Raw genomic sequence first — 27440 nt, 5'->3', positions numbered from 1 at the left:
TTCAAAATAGCTGATATTATAAATAAAAATATGCAAACACTAGGAGAATGGACAACAGGTTTAAAAAAAGCAAGCAAGAACAGAAATGCAAGAACAGAAATACAGGAAAGCGCTGCATTCCCTGAAATAACTTGAAATGCATGTTTTTTTGTAAACTAATCTTTTTGAAGCTGGCCACGTTGCAGTCATGGCAGTACTGCAAGGGTCAGAAAATGAAGTACTGCTTCACTGCTAATAGTATTCCAGTTCCTGCTCTCGCTTTAGCCCTCCCAGAGTAGGATACAAAGCTAACCAAGGGAGTGGGAAGGGCTTCCTGAATCGCCACCATTTCCAAATCCAGGGTGCTGGAGAGTCAGAGTGGCAGGGCATGACAGGGGTTGGTCTCTCTTGTGCGGCAGCATTGTGATTCTGTGCTAGAACCAGAGGCAAGAATTATGCAGTCTGCTTTCAACAATAGCAGCCATGTAAAAACCATATCAGAACTACTTTCCCATAAACCATTGGGAAAACGTGAAAGAGAAAGGACAATAACTATAGTCCAATTATAATGCATCAAATAGCAACATAGTCCTTCCTTGTACGAAAAGCAGGTCCAATATTTCCCCCCTGGACAATACATTTTGTGACGTGTCCATTCATAAGGAGGTCTCCTACGCACTGACTCCCTACTAGACAGCTTTACAGTGGCTGATGGACAGCTGCCACAGACCCCCTCTTCACAAGGGAGGATCTTGCTGGTCCATGGGTTACACGACCTAGGGGGCAGCCAGGTGCGGGTTGCAGTAAAGCCACGGCCAAGCATAAACAAGCACAAACTGGTGATCTTGATGCCTTTGATAGGCTCAAACAGGCTTTCCTGGCGTGTGATTTTCCCCAACCAATCTAACCACTGCCAGAGGTTCCACAAGATGGTCAATTTGTGGATTTGCCTTCCCATTACACCAAACTGGATTTGGACGACTCTCCCACGGAGTCAGACACAGAAGGAAAACCCTCACCTCCTTCTTGGCCTGCTCTGGAGGTTTCTCCTCACACTTCCACCCCTACTGACAGGCATGATCCTAACAATCACATTCACCAGAGATCCTCGGAAGGGTTAGCGGCCAGGCTGCGCAAGCCCTTTGACAAAAGTTCACAATCTACTTCGGGCAGAATGCCTTCCCCTTTCTCTGGAGGAAGAGGTTGCCATGACCACTGAATTAGACTGTAGGATGGCAAAGTTTTTTGCAAAACACATGAGGGACCCCAAGAAGGGGAAATCGATCGATACTAGCAGACCTGCGAGGATAAGCTTCTTTATGTGACGGGCTCCCTCACGAAGATACTGGATATGGCAGAGGAGACAGACATGGGTGTCTCATTTCTCTGATGTCTTTTAAGGTTGGGCCCATAGAGCAATTATACTCTTAGGCAACGCTAACTGTGCCCTCTCAACAGTAGTCGCACCCAATTAAAATTGATCAAAAACTTGGAGATCTGACTTCTTCATAAGCTGGGGTGGTGGCAACAAGGTGGACTTTTTGGGGACCACTTCGTAAAGGAGATGGGAAAGTATGTGGCCACCTTCCACTCATTGGAAAAGGCACAGTCCAAAATCAAAAGGATTTTCAATTCTAAGGTTTTCACCTGTGGCAGTGTGGAAGGGGGTGCTCTCCCAGCCACCTTGACACTCAGCCCTCCTACTCCAGATTCCAAGGCACCCTTTGAGCACAACGGCAGGTTTCCTCCTGTTTTGTGGGTTTCTTCCCCTCCAGGGGTGGGCCCTTAGGGGCTCCAGAAATACCCAACAAGGTCAATCTACTCAAGAATGTAATACCGGCAAGTCCTACCCTTTCTAACCACGTAAACGTTGGGAGCAGACTTGTAGGATTTGCACATGATTGGCAAAAGATAACTTTGGATGCTTGGGTTCTTTAGACCATTCAAGAGTTAGAGATCAATGGCTGCACTCCAACCCAATGTTCCAAGACCCCCTGGTTTCTCCAAATTAGACACTTCTCTAATAGATTCTGAAATCTCCGAACTCCTGGAGAAACAAGCTATTGTACGGACTCAACTCCATCCCTTTGGGTTCCTCAGCAATATCTTCCTTGCAGAGAAGCAGGGCAGTGGTCATCAATCTCAAAGAGTTCAATGAGTGGCTGGTCTTCGGTCACTTCAAGATGGAGGGAATCCATCTTTTGAGGGATCTGTTGCACCTGCAGGGTTGGATGGTCCATCTGGTTCTCAAGGGCACATACTTGGGAGATTCCAATCAACCCCCCCCCCCCCGCCCTTCCTCCATCACAGATTTTTTCAATTCCAATGACAGGGGCAGACATTCTAATTCACCTCCCTTTTATTCGGTCTCTTGTCAGCCCCTTGGTGCTTCACCAAGGTCCTCTGGCCAATAACTGAGCATCTGCGGGCCAAAGGTATTCAGCTGATAGTTTGCCTAGACAACATTCTTCTGACAGATCAACGTCCACATCGGCTATTGCAACACCTACTTTATGCGGTCTCTCTTCTGGAATCCCCGGGATTCGTTATCAATGTAGGCAAGTCTCACCTTCTGCCAACACAAAGAATTACCTTCCAAGGGTTCATCATAAGACTCAGTAACAGCCTCCTGCAGCTTTCCATCCGGAAAATTGATGACGATCCAACAGACGCTAGCAAAACTGTTGATGTTGCTGCATCAGATTGCCCAGGTAGCAGGGCTCTTGACGTTCTCTATTCAGGTGATCTTTCTGAGGCATCTTCATTATCGGGCTCTGCAACACTTAAAGGCGTTCCATCTCCAGAAGGGTCTCTCCTATGAGGAACCGTTCCCAGTTTTGCAGGAAGCAAAGAAAGAAATGCAATGGGGGCTTGCCCACATGAACTTCAGAAATGGGAGGTGCATATTTAGTTCCAACCTGGCCCTCATTATACAGTCAGACATCTGCACGACAGGTTGGGGCACCTGTTGTGGGGAAACATCCACAGGAGAAAATTAGTCTTTTCAAGAAAGAAATCTGCAGATCAACTGCTTAGAACTCCTGGCGAGTTCTTTCGCAGTACGTTGATGGACCAAGGACAAGATTCAGTCCTGTGTCACACGGACAATGGACAAAGATTCAGTGGTGAGGTACATCGACCAACTTGGAGGCACGAAATCCAAGACACTAGGAGACATGCTGATCTGGCCAGGGAGTTCTGGGAATATTATCTCACACACAGAAGCTCAGTGACTGTGGAGCATATTCTGGGCTCTGCGAGTGTGGTGGCGGACTGAAACTCCAGGTATCTACAGGAATTGAGTCTATGGAAACTCAATCCTCTTATCTTACAAGCTCCTGTCCACTGATGGGGCCCGTTCACAGGGGACCTCTTTGCATCACATCTGGACTGTCAAGTAGATTGGTTCATCAGTTGGAGGCCAGACCCAATGGCAGTGGCAACAGACACCTTCCTACAGAACTGGACGGGAGACAAGGGGTATGCGTTTCTCCCGTTTTCAATGATCACTCAAGTAGCAGGGCAGGTCGGGTGACAATAAGTGAATTTGATTCTGGTGTTGCCCTTTAGGAGATATCAAGTTTGGTATCAAGTTCTGATGAAACTTTCTCGGGATTCTTCAATCCTTCTACCCCTGTATTGGGATCTCCTGAGTGATCATCTGGGGAACACCCATGGCTTAAAGGGCGGTAAATTATTTTCAATTAGAGATCTCAGCTGGTCATGATCTTATTGAAGGTCATCCGGTGGGTGATCACCCTGTGGTAAGGGAACTGATAAGGGGAGTCACGTTGTCACTCACTGTGGAACCAGAATACTTATCACTCTGGGATGTTAATCAAGCTCTCACATTTTTCACTTTCTGGCAGAGTAATGCCCATTCCAAAAGGAACTTTCCAGTAAGTTGGCAGTGTATGTCTAATAATCTCCTGTCGTAGAGTCTCCGATGTAAGGCCTCTGGTTATCACAGGTAGAGTATTTTCTACATGTTCAGGAGGACTAAAACGAATTCTAGGGTCATATCCTATCCCTCTTTTGATAGAGAAATTATGTGGGGTCAGGTGCACTAAAGCTTACGAGGCCAAGACAGAGGAAGTGATACCTCCAGACCAAAGACCGCTCCCATCAGGAAACCATTCAAGGCTGTGTCTTCCCTAGCTATTGCTCGTTGGGTATGCTGGGTTATGCAGGAAGCAGATATTGATACCCAGATGTTTGGCGCTCATTTAATGAGAGGTGCTATGGCTTCCAAGGCTTTTCAATTGAGAGTCCAGTTATAGGACATTGTTGAGGCAGCGGACTGGTATTTCAATTCCACATTTAAACGTTTTATTTTAAACCAGTAGTGGATATGGCTGCAGTGGTGTTGCGTAATCTTTATACTAGCATAACCCTAGCGTCTGGTCCTGCCAGAATATACATTTTCCTAGCCATTGTGAAGAAAAGTTTCAATTCTATTAAGGATACAGATGTGAGGATTATTCTCACCCATAGGTCAGAGACAAATATTTTATCCTTCCTGCTGATCATTTTTTATAAACGTCATTGTCGTTAATGTTTCACAACTTTAAGGTTAGTAATAAAAAGTTATTTATTCTGCTTTTTTATTGCTCTTTAATGTATGTAAAATTATTCCTCATGGTTGAACATCTTAATAGTATGTTCGAACACACTGAAAGAGAACCGGTTTATTTATAAAAGTTAATTTTGTTTAGATAACTAGGTGCCCAAACAAGATTAAGAGTCCAGGATGAGCTGTTGTGTTGCACGAAGAAAGGGGATGGGGGTGGGGATTGTGGGTAGGGGGAAGGCCTTGAACAAAGAAAGACTATATTGCCGTTTTATGCATTATGATTTAACTACTGTAATTGTCCCTTTTCTCTTACTTTTTTGCCGACCACAACAGCATTACTTACTGCTTTGCAAAAGGGTGGAGAAACTAAGGGGGTGGTTAAGTTAATAATATTTTGACCACAAAAAAGGCAAAACGTGGATGAAAATTCAATCTGGTAGTAAGTCCGCTCAAAAGAATTCTTTGGCTCACCTACAATATAACGCAAACCTCTGTTTATTTAACTGCCACCAAAATACTTTATCTTCAAAATCAAGGCATGTGCTCTTAAGTATCAACATCTGAATGTTATAGAACTATCAAAATAAGGATTAAATGGCTCTGGATAGCAAATGCTATCTAATCAGCAAAGTTTGCATTGAGTTATGGCATCAGTCCATCCAACCTCATATCACAGTACTTCCTGCATTTGAACTAACAAAGCCGAACACAATAAGAAATACGTTTCTTGGTGGGGTTTAGGCAGACATTTGATATTCAGGCGGGAGAAGAGGTAATCTGAGTTGGATAAGGTCACTGCTAGCAGAGATTTTTGTGCAATTGTATGTAGTCGGTGTACTGGTGAATTTTATTTCCATGGTTGGTCATGAGTATACCTCAATATGGGCTCAGTTGTGGGTTTAAGTAATCAGCGCATCAATAGAGATGGCAGATAGTTATATTGCTATCACCCTAAGAAGCTGTATACAGTAGAAGGAAAGCACACTGCAAGTCCAGGAACAAAACTGAAACAGTTACAAAATAAAAAACCGGGAGCTCCAAAAAGATGAGGAAGAACACATGTACTTGGTCCATGCCCAGGGAGGAGCTATAAACAAAGGCGATGAAGTCCATGGGAGTTAAGCAATTGAACAATTGCATGAGAATGACAACTAAAACAACTAATGTTGTGCTGTTGGTATACCCAACTGAATTGTAAAATTATCGCACCGTAGTGCATGAGCTGTGTAGGAAACAACTATAAGGGGAAAAGCAAGATTAATGTTGCACTGACAGCAGACTATTTAGAAGGAAGGTAATGGGTATGAAGTACCAAAAACTGTCAGACTTTGGGCTGTAAAACAAACTAAGCAGTGTGCTGGACTGGATCTGGGTGTACGCCATTCTAAAAAGGAGGAAAGAATGTTTTATGCTTTTCTTCATATTTCCCAATAAAAAATTGATAAGGGTCTTTTCACTCTGAGGGTCAGGCGTACTGCATGAGAAAAAAGTATGATTTACTAATATAGTTACACATCCTAAAACATTTGAAACGGCTACAAGAAAGTCCTTTACGCATTACTGCAAACCAAGCAATATGGCAAAATAGAAACATTACCGTGAACACTGTATAGGGACAAACTATTTCACTGCACCTACCAAGGAGCGTCACATCCTCACTTCCATGATTCAGAGGAGTGATTGGCATAGGTTCCTGGTGCAGAGTATTAAGCCTCTCAATCTATTTCGGGAAGCAGTCAGTCTAGTTTGGCTCTGTGAGCTGTTCATTTCGAATTTTTCCAAGACATTTTATAAAATTTTCATTGATTTTTCAAATCACAATAGGAAAAATTAGTGAATCTTGCTAAAAGCACTTAATTATACTTAAGTATAATTTTAGAGCTTGCCTGACTAAAATAAAGGTCTACTGTTAAACTTCTTATTCTTAGTGTGGGGCGAGACCATGGTGTGATTATGGACAGGAAATTCACCCAAGAGTACGAAAGCAGGCTAGTCACTTGGGACTGTTCATGTGGAAATAAGATGCTAAAGCAGTATCCACGAAGGATAGGAAAAAGATCCATCTTTTGGATCGTATCTTCCAAATCTATCAGCTTTCTCACTATCCTTTTCACTTTAAAGGGTGTCAGCCTTTTAACAGTCCTTTTTGGTGCAAAGGGGACCCATACAGGAGTGATTGCATCCAAAAGAGGAAGGGTGATTCAAGGCAGAAGACCAAACGTTAGCAAATGAAATCCTAGAGGGCAGAGGAACCAAGTCAGCATGTTATACGTAGACTACCAAGTAGTAAAGGGCAAACTTTCTCCCACTTTGAATTATACAAGATGAAAATTCACCAGCTATCAGTCTCAGACATTTAAAAGATAATAAGAATGCCTGCATGCAAATAGTCTAAACCACGGCTATCATTCTGGGCAGCAATCCATCCATCGTTTTTCATCTACTGTAGGCAGAGGTGTGCCTCATGCAAATCAGTACTGATCCTGTGAACAGTCTTAATTCTGAACTGTTAGTCAAGGTACTCTCCAGGAGGAACCACAAGCTACCAGAGAATGATTTGGCCTAATTAGCAAAAACAAAACAGAGCAATGACACTTGGCACAGACAAGCCTCGATCAGCCTCGCAAAGAGTCTAAAGCGGTCGTGTCCTATGTAGGTATACAAGGATGGGATTCACCCCCTTTTTTTTTTTGTTTTTAAAGAAAAAGGAACATTCTATTGATGCAGTTAGTAGTCAATGTTTTTGCTCAAAAGCTTGCTTGGACCTTTCTTGGATACCCCAGGCCTTAGTAACCCAAGGAACTTGAAAACTTCCATCAACTGCTAACTCACTCATGTCTAGGAGTCTACTTCAAATGGTGAAACCATTCAAAGGCAAGATCTAAAGAACTGGAGGTACTAGAGCCCTCAATTTGTCTGAATCATATAATAATGACTTGCATTACATTTCTCAAACACTCCCTACAAAGGAGATTTTTTCTGAAGTTCACCATCGGTTGAGTTCACTGAATACCTTTAGTATTAATATGTGTACTTGCTGTTCTCCATAGTGCCTCTAAAGAGCAAGCGGGTCAAACAATAAGGTGTAGAAAACACTCTTTAAAGGTTTAATCCTAACAATCCAAAACAATGATTCTTGCAGACAAAGATGGCCAGGGATTGCAGACGTTTGTTTAAACAGGATCAATCCCATTGCAAGTCTTATATCTGGAGTGAATGATCTAGAAAACATGGCGTAGGTAAAATGGTCCCAAATCTCAATGTCTAATCTGGACTGAAAATGATAATGGTCGTGTTGCACTTTCGATGTACGTGACTAAGCTAAATTAGGAAAGATAGTTTAAAAGACTACACGCAATACAGCTATTAACATATTGTAAGTATTGTTTCAATGTATGCACAGTATGTGTGAAGTATCGAGTGATCTATACTAAGTAGTTGGTTAATGAATAATTCTTTCAGGCATTTCAAGTTTTTCAAGTAACCAGAGTGCATTTCCACAATTAGTTTATTAGTAGCAGGAACAGAAAACCTTACCCTGATGGGTTGGAGGCTGAATCAGCTGAGAGGCTGTCTGCAAGACTGGCTCAGAAGCAGAGAAGTCTCCCAGGGAAGAGTTTAGAAAGTTCTCAGAGGCAGGGGTAGCTGCAGAGGGAGAAGGGAAAACACTAGGCAGGGATGAGGGTGTTGAAACAACAGGGGTGGTTGGTGATGAAGGGGTAGTAGCTTGAGACCCAGAAAATGAGTAAGGTGGAAAAGGTGGCGGTGGAGGTGGGGGAGCTGGTGCTGAGGTAGAGGATGAAGGTGGTGGATAAGGTATCAAGTCATGTAGTCCATTTGGTGCAGTGGGAGACTGTGCCATTTGTGATAATTTGCTGGACACAGAAATTGGCAAGACCGGTCTTGGACCTGTGGCTTTGCCAGGAGGACTGCTAATCATGACAGGAGGAGATGGGGGAAGAGGTGCAAAATTCTGAGCGGACCAGGCAATAGGCTTCATTGGAGGAGGTGGAGGAGGGGCGGTATTTACAGGAGAAGAAGGCTGGGAAGTTTTGGTGATAGGACGAGGAACAGTTGCATAATGGGGAAGAACAGGATGAAAAGCTGAGCCTAAAGAAGTTGCAAAACGTGATGCAGAGTGCCTTAAAGGAGGAGTGGGAGGAGTAGAACTAGGTGTAGCAGAGGTTACTGAGGTATAATCAGACGTGGAATCTGTGCAGAGATTAGATATTGGTGTTGCAATGGCTTTAGCGTATGATGGAGGAGGCACTGATGGAGGCTGGCAACTGGCGTAGTCAGGAAGTGATGCACTATACAATGAGTTGTCGAAAGTTGGAACTGGATAGAAGATGAAATGCAGTGACACACAGGATAAAAAAGGAGAAGAGAAAGAGAAAAGGGAGCTAATGAAGCAACAAAACCAGCATTCCAACAAAATGTATGAATAAAATCTATAGTTAGTACCAAAGGATTAGATTAAAATAAAAATTTAAGTCAAGAAACCTTTAAATAAGCATTCAATTGGCAAAATAATGGAGAATAGGTTACTTACCATTATTTCTCCCATCTAACACTTCTCCGTTGGATCACAATCTACAATACCTGCAGTTGGACACCAAAACTCTTAAAATAAGAGAAGGTAAACAAATTGCCCTTAAAGGATTTCGAAAGGAAAAAAAATGCAAGCAGAGCTGGAAGTACATTAGCACAGCAATGTGACTGATGTGCAGCTACCACCAAATGTCCTGGGCTTTTGGCAACCAAGCGACCAGTTTGCAAAGAAGTGCAAGCTAGGTATGGAAATAAAGGCACTACTACCAGCCAATTAGTAATGAAACCTGAAATTCCTAAAGGGTTGTTTGACTGAAAATTCTAGACCACCTTCTGTTGCGATAGTGTGGCCTGAAGTGATGCCCAAAGCAGTGCTATTGAAAGGATAAACTGATTGTGGAAAATGTGTCCCTCTCTCCTGTCTGCGTGCTCGTAATGCACAACATCCATCCTTGAATCTCCCACTCCACATCTCAGTCTATTTTCCCCATGTCCCATTGAACTAAACACAAATTTATAGTCCTATTTTGATTTTCTCTATAAAACACTTATTATAGGTTTAATATAAAAAAACTAAACAAGCGCAAGGTCATTAGTGTTACATTATAAAATTGATGTAGCATTTTGGGATGAATAAAGCAGTTACTTCTAGCTGACATGCTGCTTCTACAGGTTTTTTTTTTTTTTTTTTTTTTAAGCTTTCGGTACTTGTCATTTAAAAAAAAAATATATATTAATGGAACAAATCATACCACAAGTCCCAGAATTTAAGAATTTGGGCAAGAGTACAGACCCTGCTACCCATACCATTTTGTAAAGCAGCAACATTTAGCTTGGATCCAATATGGACCTCGATTAGGAAGTCGCCCAATTACTGTTCATCAAGTAACTTGAAGAAAACATCATGCCATACATGAAGGTAAACAGACCAGCATCAGCAAGGTTTAAGCTCAGATAAAGATTACAGATACACCCTGGTGACCGGTTGTTTCATTGCTCAGTTTAACATGCGTTTGGAATTCCTTTCTGTAGCAAATAATGCAGCATATAAGTGTTAGCTACTATACATTTTTTGGGACGGTTAGTTTTGTTTTAGAAAAAAATCTGGGAAATTTATGAAAGTTAAAAGTGCATAACAATGCAACCAGGGTTATTCAGTGCGCAAAAGTTGGCCACCTGCCTTAGAAACTACAGTGAACCAAGGAGTGTGAAAGCTTTGATAACTGCATACATAGCCAGCTTTATAGGTTGAGCGCGCAAACGTCTCTGACCTGTTGTAATCTGTAGGCTTTTAACCACGCCCACTGCACAGCTATCACTATTACTCGTTCCTGGGCTTGCCTTTCAAAAATCCTTTGTCATCATTGGTAAATGCTTTACGTCTGTCCCTCCTTGGGGTGGTTTGGTTATAGCCTTGGATATCGACCCTGTTACATGGATAATTGCATGAATGTTTATACGTTTGACTGTGAGTGAACTTTTTTTCCCTTTGTATCTCTCCTTTGTGCTCATGGCGCTTTGAATCGGCTCGCTTATGCCAACTGCTTTACTTTTCATTTTCAATTTAAGTGGCGAAAAAAGTCCAGTTAGGAATTCACAACGTTATCAGCTCTAACAGGAGCAAACGCAAGACCCACTGCATTGCAAATGTGAGTTACATTTTGGTGTAGCACCACTAGCAGTTAAAACAGACTCCGCAGCCGGAGGAGCAGGTTGCACTGTAGATCCTTACTTTAGCTAAGAAATGCTTCTGTTGACCTCATCGAGGTAAGACATCAATTTTCTTTAACTACTGTATTACTTCTCTTTATGTAAATTGCCACTCAGACCATCGCCAAACAGGATCGGAGAGTTGTTCCCCTTTAGTTCTCTTATAGAGGGTATTATGGCTGACATGATGCCCCTGTTGAAGGGAAGGAAGGAGGCTTTTTGTGCTGTCTACAGTGTCATACCACATTCCATGAAATTTGTGCATGGCACAAGTCCATCTCTCCCTAAATAGCCACCTGTGTATTTCCCCATTGCCAACACCACTCACTCTCCACAACCAGTTTTGGAACTTGCCATCCAAGGTGCCTGCTGCCTTTTCCTTTCTACTCTATCACTTGCTTTGTCCTGATAGTCATCCTCTTCTCCCTACCACACAAGTCTCTGTCTCGGATTCCAATGCCATGACTACCATGTCTGTACTCCTTTCTGAGGTGCTACCCTCTTTATGATTCAATGCCCCTTCTTCTCGCGTGTGCTGTGACTGCATAAGAAAGCACTGTCTTCAATACTTCCAGCTCCACTGACAGAAGCAGGCATGGTGCCCTAGACCATGGGAGAGCTGCAGGACCTTGTCCAGCAAAGGCCTCTCTCTGCACAGACAGGATGGTGCCACGGCAAGATGTAGATCAGAGGTACCTCATCAAAGCCAAGTCAAACACCGAGGACCAGAAGGGGCAATCTACAGCAGTTACAATACTATGTTCATGCAACATCAACCTGTCCAAAACACAAATTGGGTCAGGCCCAATCGCACTGCCACACTAACAGCTATCACAGTGGAACTTTGCCATTTTACTCACCGTAACACCAGATCCATTCCATCCTATGCACTATCAAACACATCACTCCCTTATACAAAGTGTGGTGATAATGCTGCATAAGCTGATCATAGCGTGTTTGCATGTACCTTGTACTGCAGCCACCTGCCATGTACTAGTAATTTGTGTTAAGAAAGCATACACTGCCAATGCATGTTCTGGTGTAGAATTGCATCACTTATTTAATCTTATTTAATCTTCTGTATCAGATTTTGACTTCAGTGTTTGGGAAGATTGGGCACCAGGTTTAGATAGAGTAGCTGAAACTGCATTAGGAATCACTTCAGAAGTTTCTAAAGGAATATTCCACATATCTTTTTGTAGAGTGGCTCAGATCAGGAAGACTCAATTTCTTCATTAACAGGCAGGATGTGTAAATCCATGTCTTTGAATTATGGCTAGGTTAAATGTATCTACTGCATTCACTGAGGCATTCCATTACCTAAACAGTGTACTTATTTTAGCCTATCAATTATAGGTGTACGAGCAGTAGGATTAACAATCAATTAGAAATGCCAACTTTAGTAACTGGGGCCTTAAATCCTGGTATCAAAGATCACAGGTAACACTTTACAGATATTTGAGCAGATGACTGAGATGATGATTTAGAAATCTAAATACTCTGGAAGCGTTGACAAAGCTATGACAAATGCAGTGGATCGTGCAAGAATGGGATAGCAAAACCAGTCAGATTTGGAACCTACCAGTGTTTAAAATAAGAGCTACAAAGTACTGACTATTTGTATACTGATCATGTCTTTACATATGCACAAATATCTCTACAGACAAATATGTCAAACAACGAGCACTCTCTACATAAATAACTACTTCCTTTGAGTTGAGATGTAGATTCTTCAATACAACTTCAGTATATCCTCTTCATACAGAAAAATGTGACTGAATAAAAAAAACAAAAAAAAAGAAATATGTAAAGATAAACTTGTTAAAATTAACAGTTCCTTGAAAACGTTTTGGACTCTCCACACTCTGTCAAATTGAAGACGTGCGCCTAAATGTGTTCAGGGACTCAGATTCTGTGACCGCTTGATCCTGTATCAGGAACTGATAGGGCCTCAGTCTTCCACAATTTGAAAACGAAGAATTCCAAAACGTAAATTTATTGCGAATAGGAATTGACTCCTAATACATAACCAGCAGAAAACTTCCCTCTCTGGCAACAATGCTGCAAAGCATCTAAAGCTGTGCCAAGTACCAACCCAATCAAGGAGTTTGTTGTGCTTAGCGGGAGCTTATTCACATCCATGGATTTCTGCGAGAATGAAGTGTGTGCACAATAAGTACTTCACATACTAGAACTGGCAGTGGGAGTAGTAGGCAGGCATAAATCTCAGCTGTTTTGCATGGAACATGCTAAAATGTGTACAAGAGATGCAAAGGTAGATAATCGCCCATTACTGTTCCTTAAGTAGGGAAAATATTTTGTGTAATCAATTTAAACCAGTGTGTTGCCTTTTCAAAAGCAAACAGATTAGAAAAGCTAAGCAGAGAAATGTAAAACACCTCAGGGAAGAACAAATAGTATTGAGGAGCAGCCAAGACTCATCAAGTTGCATCCTACATTGGAAGAGTGGGACAGGCATACTGGGAAGGGACAAAGCAGAAAATTCCTCATATTAACCTGTCACGAGATGCTTAGCTCTAGTCACTGAGAAGCTCCAGTAACAGATGACTACACTGTATATGAGGATTCAAGCAGGCCTACATGCAGGTGGTGATCCACAAAGATTAGTTCAGCCTCCTACAGACTCCTAGATGCCTCTTCTGCTCTATCATAGGAGGAGGACAGAAATGCTAAAATGCCCGTCTAACCACATTTACCTGATTTTAAGGCATGTGCCAAATCCCTAATAGAGTGTGGAAATGTAGGTAAGGATAAGTTACTTACCTGTAAATCCTAGTTCTCTTCCAGGGGTATCCTCATCAAAGTCATAAACATTGAATATTCCCGCCCTTGTGCGGGGACCCCGGAGCATATATAAAATATATATATATATATATACACATTATACATGTGTAACAAACAGTCATGCAGGCTATCATGTTAAAAACAGGCTAAAATGCTTTATTTCTATGAAGTTTTTTTTTTTTTTTTTTTTTTTTTAATACTACAATAGAGCATAAATATGTACCCAAGCTCCTAAAACTAGGCTTGGGGGAGTCAGCAGTAGCAAATTCTAGTGAAAAAATAGAAAAAACTGCATTGAAAAACAATGAAGCATTCTTAGCCAATAGGCTGCATGTAGGTTAACACAGGAGAACCATAAAAACTTTGGCACTGTGCCTTTAAGACCCTGAGCACCTCCAGTATCCCACCATGCCTCAGGGGTGAAGGAAAGGTGACAGTTGGTTCACAGTTAGGTCAGTTCTTTTTACGGTGACAATTTGTATAATTGATTCAAAATACTGTCTGTCCTGCACTTCCAGTAGACGTGCGTCCGGGGAGGAGGGTGGGTTGTTTATGACTTTGATGAGGATACCCCTGGAAGAGAACTAGGATTTACAGGTAAGTAACTTATCCTTCTCTTCCAGGGGTTCCTCATCAATAGTCATAAACATTGAATAGATTAGCAAGCCCATCCCTAAACCCAGCGGACTGTCCGATAGAAGTGCAGGAATAGACATGTCTTACGCAAATAAATTCCTTAGAGAGGCCTGCCCCACTTGGGCATCCGCTCTTGCATCTGAGTCTAAACAATAATGTCTTGTAAAAGTATGGAAAGACTTCCATGTAGCAGCCTTACAAATCTCAGATATAGGAACATTGTTAAGGAGAGCAGCAGTAGCCGCTTTTCCCCTTGTGGAATGCGCTCTAGGCCGCGCTAGCAATTGTCTATTAGCTAGCTGGTAAGTATTAACAATACAAGAAACTATCCATCTTGATATTGTTCGCTTAGATGCTGCTTCTCCTGTCCTTAAATGACCATAGTTCACAAACAAGCGGTTAGAGTGTCTAATCGATTTTGTCTTGTCCAGATAAAATTTCAGCACTCTTTTCAAGTCTAATGAGTGCAATGCTTTCTCAGCCGGAGTTTCCGGATTGGGAAAGAACGTCGGTAAAGTTATGGTCTGATTAATATGGAATTCTGACACCACCTTCGGAAGGAAAGATGGGTGAGTTCGTAGAACTACTCTATTGTCATGAAAAACCGTGTACGGTTCTTTTGCAGACAAGGCCTGGATCTCACTGACCCTCCTCGCTGAAGTAATGGCCACCAGAAAAGCCGTTTTCCACGTAAGGTGTTGTAAGGAGGCCTTATGGATAGGCTCGAATGGAGGGCCCATAAGTTTTGCTAGTACTATGTTCAGTTCCCACGGAGGAGAAGGCCTCCGAATTGGTGGAAAAACTTTCTTCAAACCTTCTAAGAAATCCTTGACTACAGGTTTCGTAAAGAAGGATTCCTGAGAAGGTGACTTGCGATAGGCAGTAATAGCAGACAAATGTACCTTAATAGATGATACCTGCAGACCGGATTTCGCTAGGTGAAGCAAATAGGACAGTATGACGTCCTCCTGCGCTCGTATGGGATTATGGCCTTGCTGACAGCACCATATGTAGAATCTTCCACTTAAAAGCGTAGGAACGCCGCGTGGAAGGCTGTTTGGACTCTTTCAAGATGTTCATGCACTCCTGCGAGAGTCCTAGGTGCCCATACTGCAGGAATTCAGGAGCCATGCTGTTAAGCTCGGAGAGGGTAGGTTGGGATGCAGAATCCTGCCCTCCATTCTGCTCAGAAGATCCGGCCTGCACGGCAGCCTCCTGTGAGGTTTTTCCGACAGGTTGAGGAGATCCGTGTACCAGAATTGACGGGGCCATTGTGGCGCTATAAGAATCATTCTGGTCCTGGATCCGTAAAGTTTGCTGATCACTGCCGGAATGAGGGGAATCGGAGGAAAAGCGTAAAGAAATGTCCCTGACCAGTCGATCAACAGGGCATTCCCTCGAGATCCCGGACGGTAGAACCTGGATGCGAAGTCTGGGCATTTCCTGTTTACATCGTCTGTGAAGAGGTCCAGTTGAGGCCGACCCCATTGCTCGAAGATGTATTCTGCGACTTCGTCGTGCAGGACCCAATCGTGAACGTCCTCCAGGTGTCTGCTTAGAAAGTCTGCTTCTGCAGTCTGCTGACCTGGCAGGTGAACTGCTGTGATTGACATTCCTCTGGCCAGGAGCCAATGCCATATCGCTTGGGACTCTCGCGAAAGGGGTAGAGATCTCGTTCCCCCTTGTTTGTTCAAGTAATACATCGTGGTTGTATTGTCCGTCTGTATCAATAGAGTTTTCCCCTGAATTAGCGGTGTGAAAGACTTGAGAGCCAGATGGACCGCTCTGAGCTCTAGCAGATTGATGTGGTACTGCTTCTCCTTGTCTGACCACAGACCCTGCGCTTGAAAAGGACCTAGATGAGCCCCCCATCCCTGAAGAGACGCATCTGTTACCAGAGTGTAAGTACCTGGTGAAACGGAGCGCCCACTGACAGGTGAGGTCTGTGCATCCACCATCTCAATGACTGAAGTGCTACCTCCGGTAGCCGCATTGTGTCCTCCCAGCGACCTGTTCTTTGGCTCCAATTGGCCTCCAATGCCTCTTGAAGGGGTCTCATGTGGAGTCTGGCATTTGGGACAATAAAGATGCACGATGCCATGGAGCCCAGTAGTGATGTCACCTGACGTGCCGTAGGTGCGCTGGCTCTCAACAGGTCCTGGCACTTCTTGTTTATTGAGGACAGTCGTTCCTCCGAAGGATACACTTTTTGTAGTTCTGTGTTTATGATAGCTCCTAGGTAGTGAAGATTCTGCGTTGGAGTCAAGGTTGACTTCTGGTAATTGACCTGAAGACCTAGAGCTTCGCAAACTCCTAGTACAATGTCCCGATGGCTTCTCGCCTGCTCCGGAGAAGAAACCTTTAGTAGCCAGTCGTCTAGGTATGGATATATGTATATCCTTTGTCTTCGTAGATGTGCCGCCACCACTGCCATGCATTTCGAGAAAACTCTTGGAGCAGATTTCAGGCCAAAGGGTAGAACCCTGAACTGGTAATGCTGTAACGCTACTCGAAAGCGCAGGAATTTTCGATGCTTTGGAGCTATTGTGATGTGGAAATACGCATCCTGCAGGTCGATGGAGCACATCCAGTCTCCCTGATGCAGTTGAGGGAAAATTTGGTGAAGCGCTAGCATTCTGAACTTCTGCTTTCTTATGTATTTGTTCAGCAGTTTTAGATCCAGGATTGGCCTGAAAACGCCCTCTTGACCCTTCTTTGCTACTAGAAAGTAACAGGAGTAGACCCCCTTTCCTCTGTGGGCAGGTGGAACCCTTTCTATGGCATTCTTTCTTAGGAGGGCGAGAGCCTCCTTGCGTAGCAAGGTGAGATGAGACGGATCGTGTTTGGTTGGTGGCAAGTGTGGTGGAGGCTGTTTGAAAAGAAGAGAATAGCCATGTTCGACAATATTGAGCACCCATTTGTCTCTTGTGATAGAGTGCCACTCGTGAAGATGAGCAGTAATACTTCCCCCCACCGGAGTGGTGTACAGTGTCGAGGGAAGCGAGACTTCATTGTTTAGTGGGTGCTTTTGGAGTGGACTGTTGAGGTCTGCTTGACCCTCGCTCCCTTGTGTTTCTTCGCTGAAACAGACAGCGTCCCTGTCGTTGCTGAGACCTCTGCGACCAATGAGGGGTTTGAACCCTCTGTTGGAAAGGGCGTCTATCGTACGGTCTGTACCTCCGCCTGAAATCTTTCCTTCTTTCGAGGCCTACCGCCTTCATGGTATCCACCTCGGTCTTCATGCGGGCCATCTCTTCGTCTGCATGGGCACCGAATAGAGAATTCCCAGCAAATGGTAGATTCAGGATACGTTGTTGTGCTTCCTGTTTCAAGCCAGTGAGCCTCAGCCAGGAAGATCTCCTCGCACAGATACCATGTGCGTACCCATGAGCCGCCAAATCCGCCACATCCGCTGCCGCGCTGATAACTTGGTTAGACACCAGGCATCCTTCCTGTAGAATCTCTTGGAAATCTTGCCTGTCTTCTCTGGGCAGTTTTTCTGTAAATCTACTGAGGGAATCCCACAGAGAACGATCGTACCTGCCTAGGAGCGCAGACGCACTAGAGACCTTCATTGCTGAAGCCGCTGTCCCACACATCTTTCTTCCCAGAGAGTCTAAATGCCTGCTCTCTTTATCCGGGGGTACCGTGGATGAAGATGCCACCTAGTGGGTCTTTCGGGCGGCAGCTATGATCACTGAGTCTGGTGGCGGATCCTTCCTAAGGAATAAAGGGTCTTGCTCTGGAGCCTTATACTTTTTAAGAATCCGAGCCGGGGCAGACTTAATCGAGGCTGGGGCCAGAAAAGTGTCCATGGTTGGCTGCAACAAACCAGGCACTAGAGGCAGCAACTTTTTCGACGCTGATCTCTGTTGTAGCGTCTCGAAGATGATTGATGAGGAGGTAGACGGTTCTGGCACCTCTATATTGAGTTTCTGCGCTCCTCTTAGCAACACCTCGTTGAATGTGGTTATGTCATCCACTGGTGAGACTCTAGCAGGTGGTGAATCTGTAAGAGTAGGTGAGTAACGCCCGACAGAAGAACCTGATGAAGACCAAGAGGGTGATCTTCTTGAGCGCGACCTGGATCTCCGTTGAGAGCGAGATCTACTGCGGGACGCTGTAGCCGAGCGTCTAGGCCTTGCGGTCAGCTGTCGAGGAGCTGAACGAGCCCGTTCTGCCCCAGCTGTCGGCGATGGCGTTTTTGGCGGGGAGGCAGTGGGTGAATACATTCGCGAATATTGCGAATCTGGGGAGGCCGCTGGTCTGTTGAGGCTCTCCAGCCATCTCGGAGATAGGTTGATGGGCGAGACATGCCCAGGAGATGCCCTTGACCGAGAAGAGTCGCTCGGTATGGAGACCACTGGAGACGGCGCCTTGTCTGGCGTGGGGCGATGTTCTGCTCCCTGTTGGACAGGTAAAACCTGTGTCGACGTCGATGGGCGCCCAGCCGGTTGGTCCTGCCTCGACGTTGAGTGTCTCGACGTTGAGTGTCTTGACGCCGAACGGCGTTCCTTGGACCTCGACCTGCTCGCCGTCGTGTGCCTCGACGTGGAGCGATGGGAGGTAGACGGCGGATGTTTTTCGTGCCGTCGTGGAGATCTCGACGCCGTGTGTCCTGACGTCGGGGGGCGCACAGCCTTTGGCGGCGACCGGGCACGCCGGCGATGGCTCGATGTCGATCGGCGGGTTGCCGTCGACGGAGACCTACCCCTGCTCTGATTCCCTTCGACGCCGTTCCTTTCGACGTCGGGTGTGTCGCCGTCGACGGCGATCTATGCCGGTGAGACGGTGGTAGCGACGACGGTGAACAAACAGGTATTTTCCTACCTGTCGACGTCGACCGGGCCATTCTCTCCTGAGAATGGCCTTCTGGATGCCTGGGAAGTGAGGAGGACGATGTTCTTTTCCTCTCCTGAAGCCCATGAAGTCGGATCTTCTCTCTGTCTTTCAGAGTCCTCCTAGACATGTTCTTACAGTATTTACAAGTGTCAGGGCAGTGACTCTGAGGCAGGCACACTATGCACAGAGAGTGGGGATCTGACTGGGCCTTCTTCTTCCCACAAGCAGGGCATTTGACAAAAAGAGAAGGCATTTTTCTGTCAGAAAAAACCTTCCTAGCTCAGACAAAGATGTTATTTGTCGAGTGAAAAATGAAAAACGCTTTTTTTAAAGAATTTTTCTGAGGAAAACTCAGAAAAACTGAGAGCTCAATGCTCCAGGATCCTCTCAGAAGAAGCCGGAAAAAAGAACTGACCTAACTGTGAACCAACTGTCACCTTTCCTTCACCCCTGAGGCATGGTGGGATACTGGAGGTGCTCAGGGTCTTAAAGGCACAGTGCCAACGTTTTTATGGTTCTCCTGTGTTAACCTACATGCAGCCTATTGGCTAAGAATGCTTCATTGTTTTTCAATGCAGTTTTCTCTATTTTTTCACTAGAATTTGCTACTGCTGACTCCCCCAAGCCTAGTTTTAGGAGCTTGGGTACATATTTATGCTCTATTGTAGTATTAAAAAAAAAAAAAAAAAAAATACTTCATAGAAATAAAGCATTTTAGCCTGTTTTTAACATGATAGCCTGCATGACTGTTTGTTACACATGTATAATGTGTATATATATATATTTTATATATGCCCTGGGGTCCCCGCACAAGGGCGGGAATATTCAATGTTTATGACTATTGATGAGGATCCCCTGGAAGAGAAGTCTGCTTTTCAACCTGATCAGTACTCAGTTGGTTGCAAAGGACAGCACAGAAACAGCTGCCCTGGCCAAAGCTAGAATGGAATGCAGTTTGCTACCCTGCACAAGAGGTTTAAGCATCCTATTATAAAATCATTCGAGGCGACAACTGGTTGATGTACCTGGTGCACAGTTTTAAAAGGGTGTCTAAATTAACAAATAGACACTGAATAAGATGAGAGCAGTGATCTCACTGAATATGTCCAATCATTCATGAGTCAACATAGTCATTTTTACCGCTTGTCGCGCCATGACACGATTCTATGACATCAACTAGCTTATGACAGCTGTAGTGAAGGCCAAGGAAACAGTAAGCCTTCCTCAGAGAGGAACTGTATCCATCAAATATGGGCTACATTCAAAACTACCTAAAATAGGTTTGCTGGTCTTGGGAGGATATAGAGAATTATAGCTGGTCAACAGTAAATATAGGGATTTGTTCAAATACAGGGGTTCTAGGTGACATAAAATAGGCAACGAGTGTGAAGTTTGATTTATGCATCAGAACCCTGAGATGAAAAACATGGCCACATACCCATCTACAATTTTATGTTATGTATGCCCTCTCCAAAATCCATCGTGCCCTTTTTTTCAATAGATATGCAGGAGTAGAGAAGTAATGGAACAGCCAAATATAACATGACCTCACCTGCTTCAGCTCCCCTGTGAGAAACTAAACCTGTATTGTCACTCAATCAGTCCACCATAACTGGCCCTTTGCCACCCATGATCTTCTGTATGTATACTCCTCTATCCAAATTGACAAAAAATATGCCCTCGTCACCCACCTTACCCTCTGCTCTAGGCTGTGCTCTCACACAGAGCAGAAAGCAACTGCTGCTGTGACAGCAGCTTTGTGCGAATTGCTTGCTTATCAGAGTGGCAGGTTTCTGTCTGTCAGAGCAGGGAAGGAAAGACCAGTGGCTAATGGGGAATGTAGCTGTTGGCACAGGCCGTGCACCAATCACGTTCTCCCACTTATTTGGTCTGTAGACAGCGGAGAAAGGCGGAAGAAGGCGGGTGAGACTGCCAGCTTCCATTCCGCCACTTCACTCGGATCTGTACAGGAACAGAGAACCAGGGATCATAGGGAGAGCAAGTGATTCCCTTTATGACATAGCAATAGTTTTTCCTTTACACATTTGCAACGTTATAGCAATGAATAACCAGATTTCTAATTCAGTTATTCGAAGTAACAGCCTTAAATAACATTACCAGTAATATCACCTTTGTGGCTTAATTTTAAGAAAAACTAATGACCCTTTGAGTAGTGTTAGATTCTTTTTTTTCTCCAATCGATACAGCAATTAAAACCTTTAAAAAAAAAAAAATCTCAATTACAGTCCAGTGAGTGGAGGAGCTGCTAGGAAAATACCAAAGGTACTTGCAGATAGCAGAACAACAAGCACTGGCAAAACAAATAGGGTTCAGCCTCTGTGAAATGTATTGGTTTTGTGAATGTTTTTAGATATGTTACAAAGCAGCTCCAGCTGCTGTGCAGCAGGTTCTAAAGTTTTTTTTAAAAAGCACTATGCCCAGCATTAGACGCGTCTTTTTTTCTTTCTTACTTTAGGACATGCTGCTGTGTGCACTATGTCTAAAAAAACAATGACAAGACCAATAGATTTCACAGAGGTGAAACCTACTGCCTTCACCAATACTTGCTTTTTTAATACAAGAGATTTTGCAGGTTTTGTCAACGTTATTTTGGACATCGCTGTGCTGTAGTTCTTAAATTTAAAAAAATAAAACAGCAACATGACGCGATCAACACTGGGCGTGCTATAGCACTTTTGAAACTTTAAGACATGCTCTGTGAAACATGACTAAAAAAAAAACATTAACAAAACCAATAGAGCAGCCATGCACAGTCAGCACCAGGGAGCGAAGAAGGCTGCCTGCAGACGCACTTGTATGCAGTGCTAGGTATCTAATAAAATAAAAAATGTGAGGGGGAGTAATTTAACCCCTTCCCCGCCATGGATGTAATGGTTATGTCCATGGCTGCGGCGCCACAGACGTAACTATTACATCCCGGAACTGGCCCTTGGGGGAAGCGCTGGCGCTGCCCCCTTCCACACCTCCCCCCCCCCCCCCCAAGTGACGTCTGATGACATCAGCGTGTAATCGTGTGCTAACCTCCGAGATCGCTGCCCATCGCGCTGGAAGCATGCTACGCTCGGGAGGGAGGGAGCAGGCAGAATCATCAAAAGAAAGGAAAAAGCCTTTTCTTTCATTTGATGTCATTCTGAGCATTTCTGCTCCCCGACCGTAAAGCGATAAGGCTGCAGAAATGCCCACTAGACACCAGGGATTGTTTTTTTTTAACATTTATAAGGGAAGCGAACCCTTAGGCAAGGGTCGCTCCCCAGGTGGCAATAATTTTATTAGGCCTTTTCTGCCCGAACACCAGGAGTAGATCGGCCTATAATGATTAGGCTGATCTTCCCCTGGGGGAGGAGGGGGGCAGAAGCCACTAGACACCAGGGTGTTTTTTTTATTTTTTTTTATGAATTGGCTTGAGGTGAGTGTCCCCTTTCCAAGGGTCAAGGATCGCGCACCAGGGACTTTGTTTTAGGTCCGCTTCATGCAAGGGGAGGCAAATTTATTTTAGGCCATTTCTGTCCCCCTTGGGGGCAGATCGGCCTATTTTTGTGAGTCTCATCTGCCTCACCCACCCTAAATAAATGGGGACAAATTTGTCCTGCCCACCAGTGGGCAGATGGGATAATTGCCCACGATCCACTCCCGGGGGGGGAGAAAGCCTACAAGATGCCAGGGAATAAAAAAAAAAAACTTTTAAAAAACTGGGGTGGTGCTTACCAACCAGGAGGGGAATGTTTATGCCCACACCCCAACTGTAGGGGCTAACAGTCTCTCAGCTCTCCCCCCAACACTAAAACATTATCCCACAGCAAATAAGAGGACAGTTGATTATTTTGGGTTTTGGTTTCACATTTTGGCCATGAGAGCTTCTCTAACTCTTAAAATCGCCCCACTTGGAATAGTGAGGGCTGCACTTTTTGGACTTTGGGTCGCTGCCATGTAGAAAAATCTACGAGACCTAGACACATCTGAAAACTAAACGTCTGGGTGAGTCCAGGGCGGTGTGCTTCACATGCACCCGCACCATTTTCTTACCCATAATGCCCTACAAACCTCCAACTTTGCTGGAAATCACAAATTTTTGTGATTGAACCTTCCGAAATCTGCATGAATCCACAAAATTCCTACCACCCAGCATTGTTGTATCTATACCGATAAAAATTCTGCCCCACTTGTCAGCCTAAAAACACTTTTTCAGACTGCCCTTTTAGGCTCGCTTTGGTTCACCCTCATTTTCAACATGTTTTTGGCTCTTCCCTGTCACAAGCACTTGGCCCACCTACACAAGTGAGGTATAATTTTTACTGGGAGACTGAGGGGAACGTTGGGTGGTAGGACATTTGTGTTGGTGCAGTGATCCCACACAAAAATGTGAGAAAAATATGATTTTTTTTTTTTTTTTTTTTAGCTAAATGAGGTTTGCTAAGGATTCTGGGTGAGAAAACACTAGGGGATCCATGCAAGTCACACCTCCCTGGTCTCCCTCGGGTGTCTAGTTTTCACAAATGTTTGTGTTTGGTAGGTTTCCCTATATGGCTGCTGAGCCCAGGACCAAAGATGCAGGGCCCTCCCCCCACAAAAACAGGTCGTTTTGTGTTTGATCATTTTGATGTGTCCACATAGTGTTTTGGGGCATTTCCTTTCGCGGGCAGTAGGCCTACCCACACAAGTGAGGTACCATTTTTAATTGGGAGACTTGGGGGGGGAACGCTGGGTGGAAGGAAATTTGTGGCTCCTCTCAGACTGCAGAACTTTGTCTCCGAAATGGGAGGAAATTGTGTTTTTTTTTGCCAGATTGAGGTTTGTAAAGGATTCTGGGTAACAGAACCTAGTGAGAGTCCCACAAGTCACCCCATCTTGGATTCCCCTAGGTCTCTAGTTTTAAAAAATGCACAGGTTTGGTAGATTTCTCTAGGTGCCAGCTGAGCTAGAGGCCAAAATCCACAGCTGGGCACTTTGCGAAAAACATGTCAGATTTCAATGTAAGAGTCTATGTTGCGTTTCCTGTCGCAGGCACTAGGCCTACCCATGCAAGTGAGGTACCATTTTTATAGGGAGACTTGGGGTAAACCAGAATATAAGAACAACCGTTATTGCCCCTTGTTTTTCTCAACATGACTTCCTTCCAAATGTAAGACTGTGTGTAAAAAAGACGTCTATTTGAGAAATGCCCTGTAATTCACATGCTAATATGGGGACCCCAGAATTTAGAGATGTGCAAATAACCACTGCTTCTCAACACCTTATTTTGTACCCATTTTGGAAATACAAAGGTTTCCTTGATACCTATTTTCACTCTATATTTCAGCAAATGAATTGCTGTATACCCGGTGTAGAATGAAAAACCACTGCAAGGTGCAGCTCCTTTATTGGCTCTATGTACCTAGGGTTCTTGATGAACCTACAAGCCCTATATATCCCCGCAACCAGAAGAGTCTAGCAGATGTAACAGTAAAAAGTTAGAGTAAAACGAGGAGAAAAGTGGCTTTTTTTTTTCACCTCAATTTCAATATTTTTTTTTAAGTCAGCTGTTATTTTTTTGTAGGAAAACCTTGCAGGATACACACAAATGACCCCTTGCTGAATTCAGAATTTTGTCTACTTTTCAGAAATGTTTAGCTTTCCAGGATTCAGCTTGCTTTCACAACTATTTCTGTCACTAACTGGAATGAGGCTGAAAGCACAAAACAAATAGTTAAAATGGGTATGTTCCGGTAAAGTGCCAAAATTGTGTTGAAAATGTGTTTTTCTGATTCAAGTCTGCCTGTTCCTGAAAGCTTAGAAGATGGTGAATTTAGCACAACAAACCCTTTGTTGATGCCATTATCAGGGAGAAAAAAACACACAAGCCTTCTGAAGCCCTTTTTTTTTTTTTTTTTTTAAACAAACTGTTCGCTGTATTTTGGCTAATTTCTTGGTCTCCTCCAGGGGAACCCACAAACTCTGGGTACCTCTGGAATCCCCAGGATGTTGGGGGGAAGAAAAAAAAAAAAAAAGACGCAAATTTGGAGTGGGTAGCTTATATGGACAAAAAGTTATGAGGGCCTAGGTGCAAACTGCCCCAAATAGCCCAAAAAAAGGCTTGGCACCTGAGGGGGGGAAAAGGCCTGGCAGCTAAGGGGTTAAACAAAAAGTATCATTAGAAGCATCCAGCTGCGGCGAGTGGAAGGAGACTGGTACCGAAAGCCGAGTGGAAGGAGACTGGTACCGGAAGCCGAGTGGAAGGAAACTGGTACCGGAAGCCGTACCTGAGCTTGTGGCCAGTCTCCACAACACGACAATGGAGGCGAGGAGAAGGGGTTGAACAGCAAACAGCCACGTGGGAGCCAGCCAATGGTTAGCAGTGATGTGGAACCACGTGGGAGACATCCAATGGCAAGTAATGTGTCATAGGAGCCACGTGGGAGCCAGCCAACGGTAAGTCAAGCTAAGTGATGGGTGGAAGCTAGGCCCCTTTTAAGATATATATATATATTTTTTTAAAAATAAAGATTTTGCCACAGCACAAGCGCTGTACAGGCAAAACCTAAAAACTATTGTGCAGAGGCAAATAAACTATTTTACTGATTTACAATGTAAGGAAGATTCCTTGCTGTATAAAGAAACCATCCACTGAAGTTATTAGAGTCTAGTTATGTCATCACTAGTCAACTATAACAAGCATTTGGCCAAGCCAAAAGCCTGGCAACCTTTTTTTTTGGCTGTGTTGTCTGTCATGGTTGTAAAAACTATTTTTCTTGTTGAGGATCAGGGCGTAAAGATATACATACAATTATATATATATATATATATATACACACACACACACACACACATATATGGAAAATGTTCCTTACCGAGTGTACATCTGTTCGTGGCATGTAGTGCTGCAGATTCACATGCTATGCATATCTCGTCCGACATCTAGTGTTGGGCTCGGAGTGTTACAAGTTGTTTTTCTTCGAAGAAGTCTTTTTGAAGTCACGGGAAGTGTGTTGAATAGTTTGTAAATAAGGAGATATGGCAGTAAGGTGGATTTTGATGGATGAGAAAGCTAAATTTGATTTCTGCAAATGAAGTAGATAGCATAGAATATCTTGTATAGATGCTGTAAGTGGTTCAGTGTTTTTAGATTGACAGTAATAGACCAATCTTTTCCACTTGTTTGAGTAACATTGACTAGTAGTAGGTTTACATGCTTTTTAATTACTTCCATACATTCGGCTGGAAGCTTTAGGTAACCAAATTCTAAGACTTCAGGAGCGAAAGCGCCAGATTGGGAGCATTGGGGTTTGTGTGCCTTATTTGACCTTTGTTCTGTGTTAACAAGTCTGGTCTGTTTGGGAGTTTAGAATGAGGTACTACAGACAGATCTAGGAGTGTTGTGTACCAATGCTGGCGTGCCCACGTTGGGGCTACGAGTGTGATGGTGAGTGATGTTTGACAGTTTGCTGACCAGAAAGGGAAGGAGTGGGAAAGGGGGAAAAGCGTAAGCAAAAATCCCTGACCAACTGATCCATAGACCACTGCCCTTGGATAGGGGATGTGTGTGCCTGGATTCAAAGTTTTGGCATTTTGCGTTTGCTTGTTGCGAATAGGTCTATTTCTGGTGTCCCCCACTTTTGAAAATACTTTTGAAGTACTTGGGGGTGAATCTCCCATTCGCGAGTTTGTTGGTGATTCCTGCTTAGGAGATCTGCCAGCTGATTTTCTATCCCTGGAATGTATTGCGCTAACAGATGAATATGATTGTGAATTGCCCATTTCCATATTGTTTGGGATAGTAGGGACAGTTGAGATGAATGCATCCCGCCCTGTTTGTTGAGGGAATACAGGGTTGTCATGTTGTCTGTTTTTATTAGAACAGTCTTCTGTTTGAGAAGCAGTTGAAACTCTTTTATGGCAAGAAATACAGCTAATAATTCTAGGTGGTTTATGTGAAACTGTTTGTATGGCCTCCATTCCCCTTGAATGGTATGATTGTTGAGATGAGCTCCCCAACCTATCATGGATGCGTCTGTTGTGATTATGGTCTGAGGCACAGGGTCATGAAATGACTGCCCCTTCATTAGATTGCTGAGTTTCCACCATTGAAGGGACATATGTGTTTGCCGGTCCATCAACAGTAGATCTTGAAGTTGACTGTGTGCTTGAGACCATTGTTGTGAGAGGCACTGTTGTTAGGGCCTCATGTTTAGTCTTGCATGTGGAACTATAGCTATGCAAGATGCCATCATCCCTAGAATCTGCATTATAAATCTTGCAGTATATTGTTTATTTGGCTGTATTTGTGGTATGAGCTTTTGGAATGCTTGTATCCTCTGTGTATTCTATGGCTTTTTGAGTATTCAGAATA

The 27440-nt window shown here is 43.9% G+C and overlaps 1 protein-coding gene across 6 annotated transcripts in view; it reads right to left on the bottom strand.

The window, feature by feature from the left end:
* Positions 1-27440, bottom strand: part of ENAH (ENAH actin regulator) — a 490360-nt gene that overhangs the window by 128360 nt on the left and 334560 nt on the right. For 4 of the 6 annotated variants that reach the window (XM_069236193.1, XM_069236192.1, XM_069236191.1 and 1 more), the window contains one exon: positions 8090-8890. The exons of the other annotated variants lie outside the window; for them this stretch is intronic. In XM_069236193.1, the coding sequence (XP_069092294.1) occupies positions 8090-8890 (801 nt within the window). The remainder of the gene's footprint in view (positions 1-8089; positions 8891-27440) is intronic. 6 annotated transcript variants of the gene reach the window in all.

This window comes from Pleurodeles waltl, chromosome 5 (genome assembly GCF_031143425.1).
Source record: "Pleurodeles waltl isolate 20211129_DDA chromosome 5, aPleWal1.hap1.20221129, whole genome shotgun sequence".
Lineage (NCBI taxonomy): Eukaryota > Metazoa > Chordata > Amphibia > Caudata > Salamandridae > Pleurodeles > Pleurodeles waltl.
Note: the sequence above shows the minus strand (reverse complement) of the source record. Positions and strands in the feature narration are given on the sequence as shown.